This window comes from Equus caballus, chromosome 27 (assembly GCF_041296265.1).
Source record: "Equus caballus isolate H_3958 breed thoroughbred chromosome 27, TB-T2T, whole genome shotgun sequence".
Taxonomy (NCBI): Eukaryota; Metazoa; Chordata; class Mammalia; order Perissodactyla; family Equidae; genus Equus; species Equus caballus.
This window is the reverse complement of record NC_091710.1, coordinates 42,523,138-42,537,882: the sequence shown is the minus strand read 5'-3', so window position 1 is coordinate 42,537,882 and position 14,745 is coordinate 42,523,138. Positions and strand designations below refer to the sequence as shown.

General features: G+C 40.0%; 1 protein-coding gene across 4 annotated transcripts in view; it reads left to right on the top strand.

The window, feature by feature from the left end:
• Positions 1 to 14,745, top strand: part of SNX25 (sorting nexin 25) — a 165,387-nt gene that overhangs the window by 30,603 nt on the left and 120,039 nt on the right. For all 4 annotated transcript variants that reach the window (XM_023630939.2, XM_023630937.2, XM_070253161.1 and 1 more), the window contains exons 3-5: positions 5,926 to 6,142; positions 11,604 to 11,776; positions 13,170 to 13,356. In XM_023630939.2, the coding sequence (XP_023486707.1) occupies positions 5,926 to 6,142; positions 11,604 to 11,776; positions 13,170 to 13,356 (577 nt within the window). The remainder of the gene's footprint in view (positions 1 to 5,925; positions 6,143 to 11,603; positions 11,777 to 13,169; positions 13,357 to 14,745) is intronic.

Sequence of the window (14,745 nt, the reverse complement as noted above, 5' to 3'; positions counted from 1 at the left end):
TCTTGGGAACATGTCGTCGATAAGGTGAACCTGATGTGGTAATCTCTTTTACTGGCCCCTCTGTGGCCCATTCCAGAGGATGTTAGACTGTTCAAGAATTAGATGCTGACATAGAGGAAGCAGAGCTTGTCCTTGAAAGACCATGACTTCTCCCACCTCTTTAGGCCCAGCTCATCTAGTTCATGACTCTTTACCCAGTGGTGTGAACTATGTGTATGTTTTTTTGTTGAATGAATGAATAGATCAATCATAAACTAATAACCCCACATCTTCCCAGAAACTGACTTTCCTTCCACACAGAAAGTAATTATTAATTGCATTTTAAAAACTTTGCAAACTGTAAAGGGCCATCTATACGAACAATGGAATTATTGTCCTTGTTGTTACCATTAGGCCAGTTCCTGGTTGAATGAGGACTATTTCTTTGTCCCAAGAGACTCAGGTTGTGGACATTTATGGCCCATGGGGCTCTGCCTATTGAGCAGGGAAGAGTATATCTCTCAATTGCTCTGGGGAACAGGCAGAGGGGAAAAATGGCTCTCTTTCTTATACCGTTTATTTAGTTTGAGTCATTCCTCGTTCTGAAAACTTACAGATTACCTAACATCACATTGTCTAGACTGACGTGGTAGCCTTTTAACTGGTCTCCTCCATTCTAGTTTTTCCTCTACTTCGTTATCCTAAATCCTCTTTTCAGATTAATCTAACTAAAACTAAAGTTCCAATCACGTTATTCCATTCTCTGTAATCTTCAGTGATTCCCTTTTACCTACTTAGCTCTTTGAGAACAGTCTGAGAAGATAGATGTATTTGAGTGATAATAGCCCCTGAGTTTTTGTTGGCTGTTGTTATGCCTTTAGATGAAAGGCTCTTTGCTTGGCAGGTAGGATGAGTGCTCCTTGCTCCTTCATATCTCATTGTGGTTCCATTACATTATTTATGCTTATTTCTTCATAAAGACCTTAAAATAATTTTATGAATGTGAATTTCTCTGTCTCCTTGAATTGACCCATATGGTTATATTTTAAAATATTTTGTTCGTATGTGTATTGCTGTAAATGAGTGTTATGTATTTATAAATCATGGCTTTATTTTGTACTTTTTACATTTGTTAAATTTTTATGATACTTAGCTTGACCAGGGGTGCTGGTGAGCTGTTGATAGAAGATATATCTGTGGCTAACACATATTTCTGTTACTGAGTACAGATTTTTGCCAGTATCTATTTTTACCAATTTCTAACCAAAATGTATTACCAGAGGAGTATTTTAGAGCTGTATTAATTAGCATACACAATGTGGTTAGCAAATGTAATGGGACATTATGTAGATGAATATGCCCTTCACATTAATTCTTTAGCATTCTGAAAAGATTTTATTTTAAGATATTAAGTCTCTTATAATGCCTCTTAATTTCCCACTATAATTCGAAATTTTTAACAAAAGAAAAAATGCTTCTATTTTCCAGGTGTTTGGGGCCGTGGATTTCCTATTGGTTAAAAATTCTGTAACGTGAAAACTTTTAGTTTAATAAAAGAGTAAGAAAGAACTGCAAATGAACAAATTAGCGGTGTTTTGTTGGCCAGGTGGCCCTCATCATACTCTTGTCGTTTGGCATTGGGATGTCCAGAAGGATGTAAGGATATAAAGGCCTTACAGACAAGGGCCTTTGGAGGTCATGTAATCATGCCTACCATCTCAGGAAGCGATTTTTAGTATGTCATCCTTGTCTATTCGATATCTAACTCATTTAAAAGTTTCTTATGATGGAACGTGGCACGTTCACCATCTAATGCAGCAACCCCTTGAATAGCTTTAATGTTCCTATTAATTTCCTCCTGTGCTGAGCGGAAAAAACAACTTCCTTGTGGGTTCTACCCATTGATCCCATTTGAGCCTTTTGGGGAAATTTTTAAAAGACAGCCTTTTGCACGTTTTTCCATATAAATATGTTTCAAACAAGCTGGATATCCAGTGGATAAGGAAGCTATTTCAGGTTTCTCATATTTCTTTTACTACGTGCCGTGGTTTGTTCCTCCTTTGTGCAGGACGAATGTTTGACTGGCAGGTAGGAGGCTTGACTTTGCCACCTGTTTGACTTTGAGCAAGGTACTCCACTTATTGGAGCCTCAACTTCTTGAGGGGACGAAACTCAATTACGGTGTAGGAACCATGGTCTACTTGTTGCCAGTAATTGAGGTTATAGGATTGGCCCATTCCTATTTTTGCCATAATTTCTTACATCTGGGTCAGAAACCATTTCTGCTTTCTTCTTGATGGCATAGTCCAATTAGGGATGAAATGTGGCTACTTTTTGCAAAGTCTGGAAAACATTTGTTCAAATTAATATCTGGAAGTGAGCAGAAAATAGCTGAAGGTTTTAGGAGATGATTGATTTGTTGGTTTTGCCTTTTTTCTCATGTTCACTCATTAGAGGTGTGGAGATTGATTCCACCTTACATACTGTAGAAGCCTTCTATAAATATTTATGTAATGAATTGTGAAAGGTTGAGGTGGTATCATTCTTTTCTTTTCTTTTTGTTTTTTTAAGATTGGCACCTGAGCCAACCACTGTGGCCAATCTTCCTTTTTTCTTTTTTCTCCCCAGATCCGCCCAGTACATAGTCGTATATTTTAGTTGTGGGTCCTTCTAGTTGTGGCATGTGGGACGCTGCCTCAGCATGGCCTGATGAACAGTGCCATGTCTGTGCCAGGATCCAAACCGGCGAAACCCTGGGCCGCCCAATCAGAGTGTGCGAACTTAACCACTTGGCTGCGGCGCCAGCCCCCATTTGTTTCTTTTCAATGCCTGCCTCTCAGTCTTTGGCAAGTAATCGTTCTCAGCTATAAGGCTCAGTTATCTTAAGTATCTTATCCCCATGACTGAGGCCAATGGAATCACTTTGAGGATTTATCCAAACCTTTGTATTTGTGTCTGTGAACCAAATTATTGATGCCCTGTGTATGTTTTTGAGCTACGAGATTTAAGATGGTATTTTGTGGAAAAGCATTGGATATACTTTCTTGGTTGATGTTCTGAGACAAAAGCCATCACAGATATTACGACAAGAGTGGTGCTCCCTTTGACCTGTGGACTTTTGCACGTGTGTGGTACCTTCACATAGAGGTGAATACGAATCCTGAGCTGGGGGTTCCATTTGTTCTCCAATTTTCTAAGAAACATGACCCCTCTCCCCCTTGATGTGCAGTGGCCAAGATGACTAAAAGGACCACTAAATCCTAGGCTGGAAAATTATTTGAGAGTATGGGTTAGTCGTTTGTATGCCTGGTATGAAGTGAATTAGTATCTCAAGTTACATTTTGTTCCTCGGGATTCCTGGAGATAAAACACTGCAGACAAACCAAGCAGAACAGGAGGGTAAATTATTGCTTTGAAATAAGGTATCGTCACATCCAAATTAAGCCAAATCAAGTGGTGTTTGGAAAGGGAAAGAAAAAGCTTTGAGAAATAAGCAGTGATTAAGAGAAAAACAAAAGCCTAGGTATCCTTGAGCTGGACCAGATGGAGAGGGAATGTGTGGCTAAACGTTCTTCTCCCTTGTGGCAATCAGCACTTAAGCCCAGGAACACTTTTATCTTTCAAAAGACCTAATGTTTTGCAAAGATCACGTTGGCTTCACTCTCTCTCTGTGGCTTTGAGCTGCCCTGTGCAACACGGTAACCACGATACTCTTGTGATTCTTGAGCACCAGAAATGTGGCTAGTCCACACTGAGATGTGCTGAAAGGGTAAAATACACACCGGATTGTGAAGACTTAGCATGAATAAAAGGCAAAATACTTCATAATTTTTGATATTGGTTATGTATTGAAATCAGTATTTTGGATAGATCAGATGAAATATATTACAATTAATGCCATCTGTTTCTTTTTCCTTTTTAATATGGCTACTAGAAACTTAAAATTATGTATGTGGCTCTCATATTTCTGTTGCACAGCACTGGTCTAGAGCTGAGGTTTTCTAGTTCCAAGCATAGAATTAATCCAGAATTAAGAAAATAGAGACTAGAAATCTTCCGAGGAGGGTGGTCAGCCAGGGATGCTGAGCCTGGAGTCACAGCTGAAATAGGGGATTCTTCCTCCAATAGTCGGGGTCTCATTAGGAGACAGAAACCACACGGTGATTGAACAGAGAAAGTTTAAAGAATTATTAACATGGGATTAACTACTAAGAGATGAAGAGAACTCTAAAGAATGTAGGAGGAGCAGGTAATGGGAGCAACTGCTACATCTAGGGCTGAGGCAAAGCACTTTAGGAAGAGATAAATTTGGAGGAAGTGTTCTTCTTCACCCTAGACCTGAGATCCAGGCCTTGTTGGAGAGGGCACAACCTTGGCCCACTTGGCGGTGGAGAACTTTGGGGAGAGTCCACAGACTGGGGGAAGCCACCCACAGATTTGTCTGGGAAGCTGCTCTCCAGGTGCTGTTGGAACTTGCTGGGGGTGAGTGCCATCCAGTGCCCTGCGTGTTACTGTCCACTGCACATTGCACACAGGAACCAGAGCACACAGGAACCAGAGCACTCAGGAACCAGGAAGAGAAGCCCCTTCCTCCTGCAGTGTCCCTCTAGCATCATCTACTGTCAAAACTTAACATTATGCCAGTTGGCAAAGAAGAAATGTTTACAAGGTCCAGCTCTAGTATCATAAGGTGGAGCGAAAAAGGATGCATTTGGTGCTGAGAGGCAATAAATTGATAACTGGCATGCTCCATAAGTGTGTGGTCAGTGTGTGAGATGCTCCATTTTTTTATTTGGCACCAAGACATGCAGCTACCACACCCCAAACATTCTAGTTCGATGAGAATATTTAATTTAATTTTATTGAGGTAGCATTGGTTTATAACATTTATATAGGTTTCAGGTGTACAGCATTATAATTTGACATCTGTATATACTACAGTGTGCTCACCACCAAAAGTCTAGTTTCCATCCATCAGCATACAGTTGACCCCCTTTACCCATTTTTCTCTCCCCTTATCTCCATCCCCTCTGGTAACCACCAGTGTGTTGTCTACTTCTGTGAGTTTGTTTTTGTTCTGTTTGTTTGTTTTATTTTTTATATTCCACATATGACTGAAATCATATGGTATTTGTCTTTCTCCATCTGACTTATTTCACTTAGCATAATACCCTCAAGGTCCATCAACATTGTCGCAAATGGCAAGATGTCATCTTTGTAATGGCTGAGTATTATTCTGTTCTATCTATGTATAGCCCGTCTTCTTTATCCATTCATCTGTTGATGGGCACTAGGGTGTTTTCATATCTTGGCTATTGTAAATAATGCTGCAGTGAACATGGAGGTGCATGGATCTTTTTGAATTAGTGTTTTTGTATTTTTTGGATAAATACCCAGAAGTGGAATAGCTGGATCATATGGTAGTTCTGTTTTTAATCTTTTGAGGATTCTCCATACTGTTTTCTATAATGGCTGCACCAAATTTACATTCCCACCAGCAGTGTGTGAGGGTTCCCTTTTCTCCACTGCAACACTTATTTCTTGTCATTTTGATAATAGCCATTCTAATGGTGGAGGTGATACCTCATTGTGGTTTTGATTTGTATTTCCCTCATAATTAGTGACGTTGAGCATCTTTTCATGTGCCTGTTGGCCGTCTGTATGTCTTCTTTGGAAAAAATGTCTCTTTTCCTCTGCCCATTTTTGTATTGGGTCATTTGTTATTTTTTTTTGGATGGGTTCTTTATATGTTTTGCATATTATTGAGAGAATCATTCATTTTAAAAGATTTTGGGAAAGATTATGTCTTCTCTTGTTTTCTACTCTCTGTCTAGTTTAAGCAGTGAAAATGTGAAATAGCAGGTGGCCAGTTTCCAGTAGAAATGTTGTGTTGGTGCTGACTCCTTTGATCTAAATTTTACTCATTGCTTTGTTTCTTCCTGGTAGTGTTTGACTACAGTTACAGAGATTATGTTCTGTCCTGGTATGGAAGCCTCAGCAGAGATGAGGGACGGCTTTACCATCTCCTCTTGGAAGACTTTTGGGAAATTGCCAGACAGCTGCGCCACAGACTGAGCCACGTGGATGTGGTTAAAGTAGTCTGCAATGATGTTGTAAGAACTTTACTCACTCATTTCTGTGACCTGAAAGCTGCAAATGCCAGGTAATTGCTATGAACAACCTTCACCTCCTTTTTTTTTCCACGTTATTTTTCTTATTGAGTAAGGTCTAAGTCAAGACAAAACTCTAGCATATTCTTCCTCTTGCTGGCAGTTGGCTTGAAATGTAGACATCTTGAGGCAGAATAATTATAGTGTTCTTATAGAGTAGATTTTTAAAATAACCTTCTAATAGAAAACCACTTTACAGACTTGCTTAATTTGGTAAATAACTTAAACAGTGAAATGAATTTTACTGAGCCAGCACTATCCTGACCTTATTTCTAGTATTATGGGTACTTAGAAAATTTAAATATAGTGTTTTATATTGTGAGGAATGTCAGTGAGTTTGCAATTTTTAGAAAAGTTTAATTTTTTGTTTCTTTTTGTGAGTCCTATGTGAAGGGCTCCGTTTCATCACAATATCCTGAAAATTGATTTTTAAAACTTAATAATATAACGTGTGGGCTGTAACTAGAGAAGATGTTTACAGTGTGAAGATTGCTGATATTTAGGCTTGTTAGGCCTTTGGACTGTTATGTTGACAAAGTTTGTGCCTCTGAGATGACGGCCTTTGGAAGAAGAGTTCAGTGAGGCCATTTCTGCGCTCCCAACAAATTCCTGCTTTCTTTGGTTTGCTGATAGGATCTTAAATGTACGTCTTACTCTTGAGTGACTGTGAGAACGATTAATTATAGCACTTCTAACTTGTGCGTGAAAAGTAATACTGAAATGAGTAGCCTTCTCTCTGTTTGGATCTGGACTCAGGTGGGCTAGGAGCAGGGCTCCCTGTAGTTAACATGGCCTGTTCTCACTGATGTTATTACTTATTATTATTCCTCTGCTTTCAGGGAAGAGAGAAAGTATTTGAAAAATGCAGAAGGGTATGAGTAAGCGTTAGCATCCTTATTGGGCAAGTGGCAACTCACGTTCTCTTCGAAGAAGCCCCGTCGTGTGAATTTATCAGAGAGCAGGCCCTCTCCTGCCCTGGGATGTTGCTCAGTGGGACTTGGTTGCTCACTGTGGTTGTGCAGCAGCGTCTCTCTGTTCTCAGCTCTGTTGCCTCTTCCCTGCGTCGTCTTCTCTCCCAGTGTCTGCCTCCCTCAGGCTTATGAGGCCAAAATCCACAGAGCCATCAAATACCTATTGTTTTCCAGTTTGCTGCTCCCAGCATTTTGCACACCTTTTAGAAACTGTGACCCATAGTAAGAAATGGAGATTATATTGTGATCTGGTTTCATAAAACAATGCTCATTACCTGTGATAACTTTGGTATTGTTTATTCTTTAACATTTTTTTAAAATGGTGTTTGAGACTAAATTTTACTTTGCTCCTTGTGAGTCACAACCCATGGTTTGAAAAAATTACTGTAAGGCAGTAGTTCTCAGATTTTGTGGTCTCGGGATCCCTCTGTACTCTTAAAAGTTATTGAGGACCTAAAAGAGCTTTTGTTTGTGTGGTTGTATCTCGTGGTGTGCTGGAGCCAGCTTGGACTGGTGTGCAAGAGCTGAGGATGTCCATCTCTTCCCAGCTCTGAGTTCAGTGGTATCGTTGGTGGCTTGTAGTTGGCTGTAGAGGGAGTATTTATACTGTGAAATGGGCAAATGCTACAAATCAGAGCTTTTTTTCCTTGGAGAGCCAGGTGTTGAACATTTACCAGCTCACCACTCATATCTATCAGGATTTACCATATTAGATATTAAAACTAAGAAGTGTTTAAAGTGCAAGAATACACAGTACATTAGCCATCAGTGACATGTCATCTCACATCAGGTAGCCTCTAGGATTCTCCACTCTACTTACGAGAATGAGAGTGAAAAAGACAAATGACATTTTTGTGTACGAATACAGTTTTGACCTCACAGACCCCCTCAAAGGGTCTTGAGGACACTTAGGAGTCTCCAGACTCCTCTTTGAAAAACTGCTGTTTATAGAGAAAGTAACTTCCAGTAAGGAGGTGTGTGAACTAATAAGGAAAGTTGGAGAAATAGGCCTCTTGGGTGACCTCCTTCAGGTCTCAGAAGCTCCAGCCTCTCCTTTCGAGTGTTCAGCAAACCTTTGGAGCACCTGCTAGTTTGCTGTGGTGTCTGTTACCTGAAGCGCCCCCTCGTTCTGCCCAGCAGATCATGTCAAAGACTTGTTTGAATCTGTGGAAGCTCATTTTAAAAGAAAGCATTTCAATGATGGCCCAGTAGAGAAGAGGATTTAAAAATCAGTGTTTTTAACTCCAGTTAGAAGACTGATGGATGTAGGTTGCGGAGAAGAGCAAGTGGTTAGAGAAATCTAGTATTTTTATGATTATCTGATTTCAACATGAGAATATATTTTTCATTGAGACATTTGCCAGTTTCTGAAATTACTGCTTTTGTGGATAATATAAAGATATTATGGGTACAGAATTGGAATAATAGAAACAGAGAATTGTTATTCCATTTTAGAAACTCCTTCTCTTTGAGCTTCTAGTTTTCTTATGCCAGGGGTAGATTTATTTTACTGATATCTGGGCTACGCCTGGAAGCTCTACTTGATGATTCCTGTTAAAGGGAAAATCTACCACTGTTCTCTGGGATTATGAATATTTGAAAAAGTGCCGGTAGGTTACTGGTGTTTGCGTATAGATGATCGTGCCCCGGAGGTGAACCCTTGAGAACCAATATCTGACTGTGCATCATCTTCTACAAATCACTCGCTGAGACTGGCAGACACAGAGTCTAGGTTTGATGGCTTTATCTGTGCTCGTGTGCCCCAGGTAAACAGTGTCCTCTCCTAGAAATCTCCACTGGGGTGCAGATATCTGTTGGCTACAAAATGACTTTGGAAGCCCAGGAAGCACCCAATTGAATTGGTCACTATCGACAAGAGAATAATAAATTGCATTAATAAAAGCAACTCATCCTTGGATTGACTGTTAGGCAATTGTGTGGAGGCAGCTTTCCGGTCAGTCTGTATCTATTTCCAGGCCAACTTTCTGTTGCTGCTTTAAGCCAATCCAGATCACATGTAATTCTTGCCTCTGCTGCTGCTTCCTTTGTCCCATCTGTCTTGTTACAGCATGTTTCAGGAAAATCTAAAAATGATTGTTTTTATGCTGTTAAGTCAATAGCATCTTTAATTTTGTAGTCTCCTTCTTAACAATCTGTGCATTTTGTTTACCAGGAAAGCACCAGCATCCTGGTTAAGGGAAAACAATGTTTTTATTCATGTATTTTTCTTCTTTATCTCTGAGATACTTTTTCCTTTTCATCTTTGCAGTCTCTGATTATGGTGTAGTGTGAAGAGTCTGGCTGAGAGAACACAGAACAGAACTTGAGAGTTTCGTATTTGTTACCTCTGTGACTTTGGACTATTCTCTTAACTGTTCAGATCCTTAATATGCTCATCTATAAAATGGTGATGATGCTGTCTACTTCTCGGTGTAGATGGGGAGATTAAGTAATAATTGCACATATAACACTTACAAAAGGTTAATGTCCTATTGCTTGCTCAAGGAATGAGACCTCGGAGGTAAGTAGTAGGAATTACAGTAAAAAAACAATTGATCCACACCTAGGAAGGAGGATGCTGCCAGGACGGAGGCTACAGTCCTCCAGAAGGCTAGATGGACCTCTCTTAACCCCACAGTAGCCATGTGCCTCGTGTTCCTTTCTTCGCTTCTAAAGCAATAGTTGATGTCTATTTACTAGAGGGCACCGTAGGAATATCCCACCCAGAGCTAGGAGAAGATTCTAGCGAGCACTCGAATTTCCCTTTTACCGTAGATCAAGCTTGTTTGACCAACTCTCTGGGCTTTGACTCATTCAGAAGGTCTTCCTCTAACTCCCTTCTGGGAGGGAGAGGAGCGTGTGGAAGTCTGACGACCGGGCTCCTTTTATTAGCTGCCTTCCACTGGAACAGAGTAGGGACTGTGTGTACCTGGAGAGAGAGAGAGAGAGAGATTTTGATGTTATATAATGAAGCCTCTCTTGTTAAAGTGGATTTTTTTGGGGGCCAACTTCCCCCAAAATATCAACCAAATATATATTTTAAAATAAAGATTTATCCCTAAAAGTGCTTGACATGACAGATCAGCATCTAAATCTTTTTATGTTAAATATCAACTCTAGCTGACAGCATAACTAGAGTTTAAAATGATCGAAGATACTGTTTTTTTAAAAGTCCGCATATATATCCATGTCTGTACAAAGGCTTACTCTTAAAATCTCTGTTTATGCTGTTGGCTTTGCACATCAGGATTGAATTCCTCTTGCTTGTTGTAGAAGACAATGAGGAAGTCTTTTTTTTAGTGTTCATACTCCAGAAACTGGTCTTCGGTGTCTAGTGCAAAAAAACCCCAAAACTACAGCTAAGTCCTGGGAGACACTAGTCAAGAAGGTACCAACATGCATTTATTTGTTTCATTTCCTGTGTAGCACCTAGCACGTGTTCATCCCCCATTTAGTGTTGTTTTTTTTCTTTTCAGTATTGGCCATTAGTTAGTATAAGAAGCCTATCAACTTTGCTGCTTAGCTGAAAGATACTAGAAAAATTAGCCTCCCAGTCTTTGTTGAATTGCTGTTAAGAGACTGTGGGAAAACAAGGTGTAGAAAATTCTACTTTGCACTTCTCTTCACTCAGATCCTCCAAATTCACGGTCCTAGGGTGGGGATGGGGTCATTGCTGACAGGGAATCCGTGACCAGGGTTGGTAAGACTGGATGGAAGATACTTGAGTGCCTCATGGAAGGCATTTTGCCGTCCAGTTACGTAGCATCAAGTCATGGGCCCTCTCCTCATAGAAATCCCCATAGATCTTTTATCCCACGATCACCCAGTCAGGGAAGCTGGCTGGTGACCCTGTTTTATGCTGTGTTAGATTTTTTTGAAAAATGAAGCTGTAGATCACATTTAAGAAGAGACCTAGGAAACTTAAAAATCGTCTAGTTAGGGGCTGGCCCAGTAGTGTAGGGGTTAAGTTCACATGTTACATTTCGGCAGCCCAGGGTTCATGGTTCGGATCCCAGGCACAGACCTACACACCGTTCATCAAGCCATGCTGTGGCAGCATCCCACATACAGAATAGAGGAAGATTGGCCACAGGTGTTAGCTCAGGGCCAATCTTCCTCAAGCAAAAAGAGGAAGATTGGCAAAAGATGTTGGCTCAGGGCCAATCTTCCTCACCCCCCCACCCCAAAATCTTATTAAAGATATAGTCATACCTTTCTGCGTTGTTGCTGTGATTTGCAAGTTATGTATAAATGTTGACTCTACTTAAGGTTTGAAATCCCAAAAGGCCATACGTTTGCATTTTTCAGATTAGTCTGTGATTGAGGAAATTATTGACTATTGCCGTTGTTGAGGAGCGGGCACAGTTATTAAAACCAATGTATTTCTCATTTGAAATATTTTTTACCTAATGGTATGTAACTGAATTGTTTCCAGAAATTTCTTTCCTTCCTTTTCTCTCTCTCCGTTTGTTTATTCTTTTAGACATGAAGAACAGCCGAGGCCTTTTATGTTGCATGCATGCTTGAGGAACGCAGATGAAGAAGGAAGATTCCTACAGATGTGCTCTCGGATTCTGGTGTTTTGTCTCCTCCCCTCAAAGGATGTCCAGTCTCTCAGCTTGCGTATAATGCTTGCAGAAATTCTCACAAGAAAAGGTAGACTTTTATAAGTAACTGATATTACTAATGCAATGATAATTGTGCCAACATACTAGTTTTGCAACATACTAATGTGATAACACTTTATATGACACCTGTGGCCTTGTATACGATGGGACATAAGGGAATTAAAGTATTTTCAAAATATCAATTTTAAATGTCACTCAAAGAAGGCATCATTTGGGGGCTGGCCCAGTGGCCCAGTGGTTAAGTGTGCGTGTTCCACTTTGGTGGGCTGGGGTTTGCTGGTTCGGATCCCAGGTGCGACCTAGGCACGGCTTATGAAGCCATGCTGTGGCAGGCATCCCACGTATGAAAAAAAAACAGAGGATGATGGGCACGGATGTTAGCTCAGGGCTGATCTTCCTCAGCAAAAAGAGGAGGATTGGCAGTGGATGTTAGCTCAGGGCTAATGTTCTTCAAAAAAAAAAGGCGGCATCCTTTGGCCATGCATCATAAACGTTTTTTACATAACATATTGCCGAATGCATAGTCCGTTCCATTTATAAGAGATAACCAGACCTTATGCTCTCCACAGGGAAGCATCCATTTGGGATAGCTTTTGACTTACCCAGGCCAATAATTTATGCATTAAGGAAAGAATATCTATACTCAGACTCCAATGTGCATTTACCTAAAATGCCTTTGCTTACAAGATTCATTGATAATGCCTATATGTAATTTGTGAACTTGGTATAAATGAAAAAGGAGCTGCACCACCATATAGTGTGATTACCAGAACAAAGTATATCCAGGGAAATGCTTAGTTAGGATAAGAAACATGGAGGAAAATATGATCTAAGAGAAGCTTTTCCTGTCTCAGAGTCTCAAACAAATAACGTTGCATTTGATGCGCATTGATTGAATATCTCATTATCTCAGGAGTAGCCGGCTGAGCCCATTAGCTGCTACAACCAACCACAGAGACGAGGGCAACTTTTTAGGATGAATTTATAATAGTGTCATTGACTTTAACAACTTCCCCCCTCAGGTCTGCTTTCACCAGTTGGGAGAATGTTGACTTTCTATGGACAAAACATTTTGAGCCTTATAAAAGAAATATAAGAAAAAAACTTAGTGTACTTAATTTCGATAGCTTTGTTAGCAACTTGGGTTCCAAATGACTTTCTTTGATTTTTCCTTTACATTTAACTCATCTGTTAAAACAACTGCTTGATTGTAGCCGTAGTTGGTAGCATACCCAGAGGGATAGCTGGCTGTGTGTGTGTGTCTGTGTGTGTCTGAGTGTGTGAGAGAGAGAGAGAGAGAGAGTCCCCCATTTAGGTATTTTAAAAATGTTTCCCAAATGTAGTTTCACTTATATAACATAAAAACAACTACTTTAAAAGGGAATACCTTTTCAAGTGGCGCTTTCTTCTTTTTCCCACAGTCTTGAAGCCATTAGTGGAGCTGCTTAGTAATCCTGGTTACATTAACCAGATGCTACTTGCCCAGTTGGAGCACAGAGAACAGATGAATGAACATCACAAGCGAGCCTACACCTACGCTCCTTCTTATGAAGAGTTCATCAAGCTCATTAACAGCAACTCTGACGTTGAGTTCTTGAAGCAACTAAGGTATTTGGTCTTCCATTATAGCATGATAATAGCTGCTAGTTATCATCCTCTGCCTATTTAGGTTAAAAAGGAAGTCCGTAAATTTTGCTGTTCAGTGACAACTAAATTTATCCAGCTTTTCCTTTAGCAGTGGAATTAGTTTGTTCAAAGTACCATGTTTTTCACGTAATTAGGTTATAATAGATTGAAAGCTGTTCAGTTGTTAGGCGTACCTGCTTGGCTGCTCAGATGCTTGCCTTAGAAAAGCTTTGGAAGGCGATGATGTTTTTTTTAAATTATGATGGAGAACATTGTGTTGATTTTCATTTTTCTTAAAAAATGCAGAGGCCCAGGATTGGGAATAAAAGGTTGTTGACTAATTGTTTTGAGAAAACGTTTTAAAATATATCCCAGGAGTCTCTTTTATAGTGGAGTTCAATCTTCCTTACTGTACTTGAGATATTTTAGGAGTGAGTGTGTGCGTGTTGTGGGTTTATTTTTTATTTTTCTTTTTATGGTGTATGCCTATACAGTATGATTATATAGTATTGTGTAGTTTGTGGTTTTCCAGCACTGTTTCTCTAGTAACCCTTCTGTTTTAGTGTCCCCAAACGAGAATACATGGGGAAGAGAGGAATCTCTGATCTGTCAGTTGTGCTTCTGAAAACTAATTTTGGTAAATCACTGGTGGAAAAGTAAACTATTGGCTGAAAACGGGTCTTTGAACTATTTGAGGACTCGCAACTTGCCACATTTGCCTCTGAACTAGGGTTAACATTAAGGTGGGTTATGCTAATTCATCTTCTGGTCGGTCTGAATAATACACTGTCAAAGAGGCATATGTTGTAGATGGCGTTGTGTCCTCGTAAACTGCATCACGTTCTAAGTTCCCTCAAATGTATAGTGATGGGTTTAATTGTATGATTTTGTTTACAAGTAATTTCATTCTTATGGGATACAATCTCTGGAGATTTTGTTTATGCTTCTCTTTCTTTGCATAGTCTTGAATAAGCTATCTGGTACTCACTTGTAATAGATTTGTGATTATGTGCGTGCAAATCTGGAAGTTCTTTTTTGATGTTTGTGACATTGGAGCTGATCGAGAACCCAAGAGCCAATATTCCAGGTTTGTTGTCTAAGGCTTACAGCTTACATCTACTCAGAGGTCATCTTTACCATGGCTTCCTTTGACTCCTTTTAAAAAAAGTGTCATTCCATAGAAACTGAAAGAGTTCACAATGACGGGACACCTTTGTTGCTTCCTCTTCTTGAAATTCTTAAAGGACACTTACACACCAGGCTCTGATTCTAGAGATGCTGTTCAAACCTACGCTCCAGTATTCCTCTACCTGGTGCTTTTATACTTTCCCAGATGTGCTGCATCTGGTGTGACCAAGGTCACGCGATGAC